This window comes from Saccoglossus kowalevskii, chromosome 5, assembly GCF_978046115.1.
Source record: "Saccoglossus kowalevskii chromosome 5, keSacKowa6.1, whole genome shotgun sequence".
Classification (NCBI taxonomy): Eukaryota; Metazoa; Hemichordata; class Enteropneusta; family Harrimaniidae; genus Saccoglossus; species Saccoglossus kowalevskii.
The window spans coordinates 21,827,254-21,838,483 of record NC_140645.1 but is presented as its reverse complement, the minus strand read 5'-3'; the positions used below and the strand labels follow the sequence as shown (position 1 = coordinate 21,838,483).

Genomic DNA, 11,230 nt, shown 5'->3' with positions numbered 1-11,230 from the left:
ATTTATAACATTCACAGTATGAAAAGCTAAGTACATAACGAACCATGACATTCATATACAGGTTTATATAAATATCCTGTACATAACATTCACTATATATCACCACTATATTAATCAGGTACACAGAAAACCTTGGTATTTAATAAATATGATACAAAGTACTTTAATTTAGTAAATTTATTTTATTTCAAAACTATAATTACAAATCTTGCATGCTTTCCAGTGTTCAAAATATATTTATCAACAAGATTAAACAAACTACAAATTATTGAAATATACTAGTACTGTAAAACACTAATTAAGGTTGCTCAATGCAGTTTCCAAAGTGTGGTTCTATCGTCCATGTATTAGCACATGGCAAATTACATATACTGTATTTTAACAAATAGGTCTGTATGCCACATTTTTTAGTTTTTCAACTTTTTCCCCATAGAATAATATCATGTTTACCGGTATCTAATAAGGTCTGTTCAGCAATCGTTATGCGAAATCGAAAATAATTCCCAAAACTTTGGGGAACTGTATTGTGCCACCTTCAAAATCTAATTTATTAATAGTTATATCTTAAATAGCATGCAAAATAGTAAATAGATGCTATTCTGTTCACTGCAATATCTTGCAAAATGCATGGACAGTGCAGACTGAATGTCTTCTGTAAACTGTGGAAGTTCCCCAAAACTAGTTTTGCGTTTGTCAAATCCCATCACACATTACTATGACCTTTGTTTGTCATGTTTTCATATTCAGTTTCGTGCTTGACATGCAATCTCGCAGTGAACGGAAAATGGTCTATTGGCTTGTTAGACCAAGAAAAAAAATTGAGTTTCTGTCAAATTGTTTTCAAGAAACAATGAGTATCTTAATTATCACAAAACATGTGCTTTTATTATGATTTGACGTGAAAAAGGATCTTTTTGTTCATTTTCTCCGAAAAAAAAAAAAAAAAAAAAAAAAAACATAAAAAGCTGCAACGCACACATGCACGACTGAGTGCACAGGATTGAATCTAAAAAAACATTGTTATAAATACAGATTGATTATATATGTGTAGTGGCAAAACATTATATATTTAATTACCATATTTTGTATGCAGCATGTACCTGCAGAACAAATTGACCAAATCAAATTTCTGTCCTTAATATACTGTAAAACATGTCTTTTTCGCAAGCATTTAGCGAGAGAACTGATTCGCTAATTCAAGATGTCGCTAATGACTTTATTATAAATTCAAAATGGCCGCCAAACAAAGAAATCAACAATGACAAGAGAGATTCGCTAAATCAACATTTCGCTATTACGTCATTTTACCACAATTTGCTAAAATTGCATGCCGCTTTTTCAACATGTTTTACAGTCGCACCCAACGCAAGTGTAGGTCATAAACATTTTCAATATTTTTTTTTTTTAACATGCTGCCAGAAAGTAGTGATTACTACATAGAGTAGAATCTATTCCCTTCTACCTATGTCTGTATCTATGTATATTCATGCTCTACTATAGGCTGGCTTCAGGACAAAGTACATATATAGGGGTGCAACAAATTCTATACCAGTAATATCACCAGGTACACTCTCTGTTTCACCGCATGTGCCAATGTACAGAGGTTCACAAAATGTATGTTTCAGTCTGTGTATTGAGGCCAAACAATTGAACCAGCGAACATATGCTAACCCCTTAAACTCCATAAAACATTATATAGAAAACTGAATTCTCAAACTACTACTTATAATTCATATTTACATGTAATTTAATACTAGGATGAAATGAAAAACAATATTATGAACTGTACTACTAGTAAGTATCTTTATACTTAATTCTTAAATGAAATTAAATAATATTTTCTTTTGCTATGTTGAATATATAAATGATGAGATAATATTTTTTTTTATTTGATTTTGAACCCAATACCACTTAAATTACTCCCATCCCGAAATATTTCAGAGCTGATCACATTTTTAAAACTTTTTGTTCATATGGATTGTCAGATATTTATATGCCATTTAAAAAATCCTTGAACTCTATTTGAAGCGATTAAAAAAACAATCTGCATAAACATATGTATACGTGGGATTATGTATATCACCACTTCTTGAGAAGTATGTATGACCTCATCACTACTTAAAGAAGTATTATGACATCACTTCTTGAGAAGTATGTATGACATCATCACTTTATGAGAAGTATGTATGACATCATCATGAACAATACACATTACATATCAGTTCATGAGTACCCAGGAACAACATCACACTTTTGAATAAGATGAATGACATCATGAGTACTAAAGTATGACATCATCAATTTATGTGCTGAATTGCATGACATCATCAACATATTTGACAATTGAAACATAACCATGAAGGCTATACAAATTACTACATGGATGGACTTGACATTTACTCTCAGAAGAAAGTCCTACTATTACATTTTTATAATCATACTAGGACAGTGAAATGCAAAATTTCTATTCTATCACATTTTGCACAAAATCACACGTTAGTTGCCAAAGCACCAAGGGGCAACTGCGGTCCGTAAAAGTCATCATGACGTGACCCCATAGATGCCCGTGACGGTGGTCGGTAATCTTTTCGAATCGGTTCATCGATGTAACCATTTGGTTCAAGTGGAGGATAATCGTAATTTCTTGGTATATAATCAATATCCGTGTAATCCATTGGTGGTCTTCTATCATAGGGGTTTTCATAGCCATTAGGAATCTAAAGATAAACATATACAATAATACAATTTCATAAGGTTTTACATTGACAGGCCTTGAAAATATTACAAACTATTTTTAGATTAACTGCATTCTTCGAGGTTGAACTGTGCAGCTCCTAACTGGTGTAAAGCAGACACTTTTGTATATCATTTATTTTTAATGGGTGAAAATCATGATGCATCATACAGGGCATTATTCATAAACATCTAGTCAGTATTCAGATAATGCATGCTAATGCAGACATTACCTATATATTGAATTACACCAAGGCATAATCCATAAAATGAATCACACCAAGGCATTATCCAGAAATTGAATCACACTAAGGCGTAATCCAGATACTGAATAGCATCAAGGTATTATCCAGAAATTGAATCACACTAAGGCGTAATCTAGATATTGTATAACATCAATGTATTATCCAGATAGTGAAACACAACAGGGCAATATCCAGAAACTAAACAACATCATAGTATTATCCAGATATTGAATCACACCAGGGCATTATCCAGATATTGAATCACACCAGGGCATTATCCAGATACTGAATAGCATCAAGGTATTATCCAGATAGTGAAACACAACATCTAGAAACTGAATAACAGATATTGAATCACACCAAAGCATTATCCAAATCCTGTATCACATCAGGGTAATATCCAGATATTGAATCACACCAGGGTATTATCCAGATACTGAATCACATCAGGGTATTATCCAGATACTGAATCACATCAGGGTATTATCCAGATATGAATTACATCAGGGTATTATCCAGATACTGAATCACATCAAGGTATTATTCAGATATTGAATCACACCAGGGCATTATCCAGATACTGAATCACATCAAGGTATTATCCAGATATTGAATCACACCAGGGCATTATCTAGATACTGAATCACATCAAAGTATTATCCAGATATTGTATCACATAAAGTATTTCTTGAACACAGGTGTTTTGATCCACCAATCCATTATTAAACACATCCTTACCTTATAATCCTGTGGTAGATTATCTAGATATGGTTCTCCTGACTGGGAGGATTCAGGTGATACACGGTCATGTGGTTGACTTGATCCATAGAAATTATCAGGTGAATCACTGTAGGGTTTTTTATGCAATGTAACATAGTCATCTGGGTAAAATGGTTCATGTACATCATAGTTTTGTTCTGACGGTGTTATTTCAACTTTCAACCCCTTCTTGTGTAATTCTCTCTCTGAAAACAAATAAATTATTCTTATTTTCTGTGATGTGCTTTAGGTATTAAATAAAATGGTGAACACTTTAAAAGCACTATATATTGTATATTGTTTCCAGCAAAATGTTGCCACATTATTTTGCACATTTTTTTAGGAATTTTTCCACAATTTTTTTAATTATTTTTGGACTAAATTTGTCATTACATTGTACCTACAAGTTGATCAATATTTTTTGTAAAAACCTGCTAAAAATTGTGCAGTTTTGATTTGTGAAAGTAAACAAAAGTTGACTTTTATGTTGAGAGGTTCAATAAATACTTACGTTGTTTTCTAGCTTTACATCTATTGAGTAATACAATAATAATTGCTGTAATGAGGATTAGTACAGCGCCACCAATCAAACCACCAATAATGATCATCAATGGCATGGGGTCTAAAAACAAAACAAGAAAGTATTTTTAATTTTCTTTATATTAGAAGACGACTTTGATTCAATAAATCAATTAATAGGATGAAATATAAGACAGTACATTTCCAGAGTACATGGAATTTTAGGACACCTAATCATACAATATTTCCTGTATCAATCTAAACTTTAAAATGAGAATATTGAAAGCAGAATTGTAGCTGAAAGAAAGCCAAATATGAATGAACCAATGCTCTATGAGATCTAGACTGTCAGCCTCAGTTATGAATTGTATAAGCGATAAGTAGATTTGTGGTTTTGATCAGAGAGGGATTGGTGAGTGGAGCAAATATGCTAATTTTGTAGACAGAGTTGTATGTATGGGCTGTCATGATGAATTGCAACAAAAATCCTTCTTAAAATTGGCTAATTAATAAGCAGATTAGGCCATCAATATGCACAGATTTCAACCAAAAACTGTTCATGTCTGCGCATTATTCCAGAGCATGTATGTACAAAGTTTCATTAAAATCTGATAATTGGTTATTTAGATATCAGTGGAACACACACACACACACACACACACATGCCCCCACAAACACTAGATCGTACATCAGTAAAACTTGCCAACAACTGACATAACTGATGCAATCAAATCGAACAGAACCTTTGAATCAAACTAAATTCTAGCAAAATATATGAATTGTGCAAATTTTTTGAGCAACATGAGAACAGAAAATTTCACAGTGATACAAGGAGATTAACTAGCTATACAAGTAGAAAACCCAATAATATATACTATGGAATATAAATAAATAACGAGCCAACAAGCCATGCATGGCACAGTCCCAGTAAGTTAGCGAATTTAAGATATATAGTTTTGTTTATAGTAATATAGCTGGAATATAACCATGTCAGGAATACTATTATGATGATTGTTTAACATTAAAATGATTGACATATATATCTGATCGTCAAACAAGTACTTGTTCATATTGAGAGATATTGCTCTGGAACAGCATTAATTAAAACAAAATCAGCCATTTTAAATACATGTATAACATAATCAGTCAAAGCATATCAGAGAACCACAATCATTAAAACAAAATGGCCACCAGTCAGCCATTTTGAATCCGATCTGAAAAATAAAAGATGTGCATCAGGAACCCGTAATGTCTAATGTATGTTATAAGTTTGAACAAAATCCATCCAGAAATGCTTGATACTGTGGAATACCGGTACTTTATTTTCGCTTGGAATTAATTTTCGCTATTTTCGCTGAAAGAATGAAAATAAAATCCAGTGAATATACCATTTTTCCTATATTTTACATTCAACTCGTCATAAATCAGTGAAAATAAATTCCATACAAAACACCCAAAAAGTCTTTTCAGCGAAAATTTATTCCAGCTAAAATAAAGTATTTTACAGTATTTGATGATTTTTTAGCACAAAAATGGCCACCATTCAGCCATTTTGAATAAGATCTGCGTTCGAAGGGGGACTAATAAAAATAGGTTAACATGAAACAAAATTTAGTGAATTTAACTATGTAAATGATCACATACAAACAAGAGAGACTATACACACAGGAGTTTTTTTGGTACACTCATGATAAGTTCTTTAATATGCAAATTATTTTGCAAACAAAACAAACTAAATGTAAACTTTCTCCTGATGGGAGATTTCAAACTACATTAAAAGAAAAATGTCTATAATACACTACTATAAAAACAAAAGCATGAAAATAATTGGGCAAGAAATATATTGTACAAGTGACCCTGTGGTCAGTAGAGCTCTGCTAGTTGATAAGTGCAAAATGTGACATGTGATCTTGAGATGACCCTGTCCTGGGGCTTTGAGATGACCCTGACCCGGCCTTAAAGATTTTGGGGAGGGGTGTTAGTCCTTTCCATGTCAACATCATCCATGCCAAATTTCTAAGCAATCTGACAAACGGTTGTGGAAAAAATCATTTTTAACCATAAATGAAAAAAATATTCCCAAAAAATAGAGGTGTGAAATCTTGAAATGAACAAATCTGTCAGAGGACAATCCCAGGTATGTATGGTATGAATAGCAAGGCAATCCAGCTGACAGTTTTTGTGAAGAAGTCGTTTGAATGAAAAAAGTTGATGGACGATGTACGGACGACGACAAGTGTGGTCAACCCACAACGGCAGTGTCAAAGACAATTGTTAAAACAAAGGAAAAGATTGGGCTGGCTAAGCTGAATGGATTGAGACACATCTGTGAGATTTAAACTTGCATCAATATTGATACTACCCAAAAATCAGAAAACAAAAGTTATTTCAGCGATAATTAATTCTAGCTATAAAGTACTTTACAGTAGACTGATGGATAAATAGGCTGGCTGTGCTTTGCATCATTTCTAAGGGACGGCGTCAAAAGATCGATGCCGGATAAAAAACTTAATTCCTTTAGTTTTTTTCAAAACCCCCCAACCTCCCACTGAAACTTAATTGATAAATATTGGTCATGGCGTCAGACTACATTCACCATTAAATACAAATTCAGTGATAATCGAACAGTAGTATGGCATAGAAGTTGGTTGTCGGGTGGGTGTCAAAAGACTTTACAAAAGCACCTCATTTGACGCACATATTTACTCTTGGACCAAACCATTTTCTCGTCTTGGATGTGGTTTTTTTCATTTTCTGTTATTTCTGTCTATGATTGGATAGAAAAAAAATGAGCTACAAATACTCCAAGATTTTTTTGACTTCATTAAAAAATAAAATCTTTTTTGTAGGATGGAAACTTTTTGAGGTCAAAACCCCCCACCCCCAAAACTAAAGCAAATAAGTTTTTTATCCGACATCGATCTTTTGACGTCTTCCCTAACCTATTTGTATATACACTTATTGTATCTTGGTTTTGCTCTTACTTGCTTTATCTTACATTGACTTTTAACAAATGTGGTACACCTACATGTCATTGGAGAACAAGCAGATTCTTTTTCTTAACAGTACCATACTGGACCGCGTTAGCGCCCATACCCAGGCAAGGGCCCACCCCCCACTTTTGCGCAATTTGTATATTCGGGGTCACATTCGGCAAAGTGCCCACCCCTTCAAAATGCAACTAATTTTCTGATTTTCATCGAGAGTTTGCATACGATCCAACACATTCGTCAGTGGAGATAATGAGAATTTTGACTTCGACTGTGTTCCAACAGACTCTAAAGTTTTTAATTTCGTAAATTTTGGTGGTACGTAATTAATACTGTAATAAAATGTGCATAATTTTTGTGATCATTTCTGTTTCTTCATTGTAAAAATCAATGGCGACGCAGCTAATTACGTAATTTGATTTTCCCTCAAAGACGAAATTACCCCCTCAATCTGTCACATGATGATCAAAATTTTCATTTGCACTCTTTTTCGAGGGGGGTGCTCGGGTAAACGCCCACTCTTAAAAAATCATGATTTTCTAAGCTGAGGCCCCTGGGCGCTAGCGCGGTCGAGTACGGTAAGTCACAATGAAATGTGTGATTGGGATTTGATTTGTGATGAAAAATTAGCACATTTCACATATAAGAGAATGTATGCTGATATGCATAAGTATGCTCAAGATGGAATACCATATTTGCATTAGTAGTAGTGCATGCACTAATGTACATAACAGAATTGTTTCTATACTCAAAATAAGTGATATTTCAGTACAGAAATTCTATTTTGGGTTTAAGTGCACTTCTAATAGAGTAAATGTGGTATTAGAAGTGCAACTCCCATATTTAATGCACAATATGCCAAAATTTCTAGTACTAGTTTAACACTTGCAATTTGTCATTTCAGGAGTGTCTTAGATGTTGATATTAAGAAGGTGGTTCTTCTGTGTTGTTTTCTGTTTATTTCTGTGTCTTCTTTTTTGATGGTTATTTTCATCCTCTTAAGTTGTTCGGGGTCTTTCCGAAGCTCTTAAAAATTGTTGCTCATCATACGTTATGCATACCCGGTAATGCAATGCAGGATGGTCAAGAACTCAACAAAGGTTATAATGAGTAGTTGAAATGTGTCAGTAGTTGAGGCTACTGAAGTTATAGGTTGAATTGCGTCTTTGTTGATGCCTGGTGTTGTATATACATCTGGAATATACAAAAAATGTATAAATGTATCAGATGCTAAAATTATCACAAGATGCGTTCCAGTTTCACTTTGAATGCAAAATAAGTAATATATGGTAATGCAAACTTCAAATGCATGTACGGTATAAAAATATTCAAATTAACATATTGAAATTGTGATTTATACACAATGCAGCGCTACATTATAATTTTGCTTATTGTATAGGTATATTACCATTGGTTGTAAATTCTCTTAAACTGTATGCTGTTACCACATTGATATTGAAGAGAAGGCTTTGCATGGTGTTCAGGACTTTTCTTTGGTTGATTAGAATGGTTGCTAGTGAACTGTTCGTATAAGTGAATATTGAACTTGTGCTTGTTTGTGTGACTTCTTGTAGAGAACATCAGAATACTCATGGAGTATCACGCAGTGATTGAATCATGCATCTTGTAATCTATGCTATGCATCAGAGATGAATGTCAAATGATTCTTGCAAGTAACTGTTACTCAATTCAGATAATTATGTTCAGTAGATTATGTAATAATAACAATAATAATAATAATAATGGATGGCAGTCAATGGTAATTATCAGGTTTACTGATACACACCAAGGACTTTACCAGTTGGTCAGAGTTTGAACCCTGTAAGTAAGTCTTCATTCATGGCTATGTTTTTGTACACATATGACATACTATTTTGAACTTTGATGAGCTTTGATGATGATGTTGGCCTGAATTAAGGGTCAAAATATCTTGGGGGAAATGCAAGAACGTTTGGGAAAAGGTCTGGAAAAGTCTTGGAAATCATTTGGCTCTTGGTGCTATGGACCCTGATTAAGACCAGTCATGGATTCTTGGGTAAGTACCCAAGATCTTAACACTACCTATGGTCCCCTTGCAATGAACTTATGGAAAGAACTGTTTACAACATTTGAATTGAAAGATATTATGAGACAAAAGGACGATAAGGATGTCGCTCAGTTACTTAACTAACTGCATGAAGGGAAGCACAACAGAAATGACATTGCTGTACTACAGAGTAGAATTGTACAGGCATAGAAACTCTGCCATATGGTGAATCTGCTCTTCATATATTTTGTGAAAATAAATTGCTGAATATCTACAATTTATTAGCGTATAATAATCTGACTGGCATAAAAACTGATGTATATGTCTCTGACAGTATAGTTGGAGTGATGCCTATAATTGTTAAACAGCAAACTATAAATTATGCTGCTACAGTACACTAAAAACTACCAAAGACAATGGTATTGTTTTATCAACTAACAGTTGGAACTAATCAACGAGTAGAGCTATGAATTAACCTTTGTGTGCAAGATGGATTGGTTAATAGTACTCTAGAAATAATAAAGTTGATTGATGGTCCAAACTTACAGCAAGTCACCGTATTATGGATTTAGCTCAACGATGATGATGTTGGTAGAAACTTGCACCATGAAAAACGTCATTTAATGCACATGAATATTTTTGAATGTAATAGTAAAAGAAGGAAAGTCAGTATTACAAATCAAGAGAATGCTCTTTAGAATGAACGAATTGTGAATAAAATCACCTTAATGAAATTGCAAATCAAGTCCTCAAAATAACACAGTTAGTTGAATTAAAGATGAACAGTGTCTAAAATTCTTATTAAAATTTACATTAAACCAACTCATGACTGTTTGTCTACATCAATTGCTTGATTTTTTCCTCCTGTGTTTCAACGTCCTTCTGGATGGTGAATTGTCCTCCCTTTTCCGGGCAGCAGATTTCTGGAAACTCACAGACTTTGCAATAAGAGCATGCACATTCTTCAAGTTTGTCCTCTTTTCAGCCTGTTCTACCATTTTGTTTGCAGAATCCACACGAGGCTGAATGTCACTTTCCAGAAGACGTTTCTTTGTCTTCAGACCATCTAGACTCTGAGCTTTCTTTTTTCAGCTTTTGTACTTGAATTTGTACCTTTGTACTTGTTTTCTCTCCTCTGCAATCCAATCACAATCACTGTATCTAAATTTGTATTTGCCTACGGGCCTATTAATAATAATAACAAAATATGAATTTGAATTTATTAAAAACATCACATGCAGTAGGCTAAAAGATAAAACACTAGGCCCAATGCACATGACGTACACATACTACAGTACATCAGCACATACAAATGCACTGCAGCTTCAGCACCAGGCGCTACACTAGCTACTGGTATTTTTTTTCAAACCCAAAATATTATCAGACACAATGGCATGAATGAAAAAATATAGACTGACTCACGGTTTCGAACTTGCAGAAGCAGAACTACTAGGTCGGTGGTTCGTGAATAACTTTGTAGAGCCACGAATGGCCTTCATATTTTCCTCATGTTTCGTCGGCTTATCGTTTTGTTGTTTCCCCATGCCACAGTGACTGTGCAAGACACAGACTTCCATCGATCCAAGATTAATTTTCTTCTTGCACAAAATACATCTCGCTTCATACTCGTTGTCCCCTTCTCCTAGCCATTCTTTGAAATTGGGGTCATCAAACCACTTTGCTTGAAAACGGCATTCACCCATCATTGTGAGCGTTTATTGTCCTCTCGACATGAAGTAGCTGGGGGCCGCCATTTGCAATAGAACTTCAGAAAATCACTCACTCTGGAATTTTCGGCATAGATTGGGTGCCGGCGCATAAATTATCGTGACAGTGACCACCACATGGTAGAAGGACGGGTGCGGGGATAGCAATCACTGCCGACATTTGTCGGAACTGGGGTAGAAAACACTTTATAAAAACAGACTATGCAGAGAAAACAAGCCTTTCTAAAATGA

At 34.1% G+C, this 11,230-nt stretch overlaps 1 protein-coding gene across 1 annotated transcript in view; it reads right to left on the bottom strand.

Annotated features, from left to right (window-relative positions):
• Window positions 1–1,723: 1,723 nt before the first annotated feature.
• The window catches only part of kirrel (kin of IRRE like), a 46,788-nt gene continuing 37,281 nt past the window's right edge, over window positions 1,724–11,230 (bottom strand). Inside the window, exons 9-11 of the mRNA NM_001171233.1 lie at window positions 4,249–4,359; window positions 3,717–3,943; window positions 1,724–2,717 (exon numbers count right to left, since the gene is read on the bottom strand). Coding sequence (NP_001164704.1) covers window positions 2,490–2,717; window positions 3,717–3,943; window positions 4,249–4,359 — 566 coding nt within the window. The 3' untranslated portion in view covers window positions 1,724–2,489. The remainder of the gene's footprint in view (window positions 2,718–3,716; window positions 3,944–4,248; window positions 4,360–11,230) is intronic.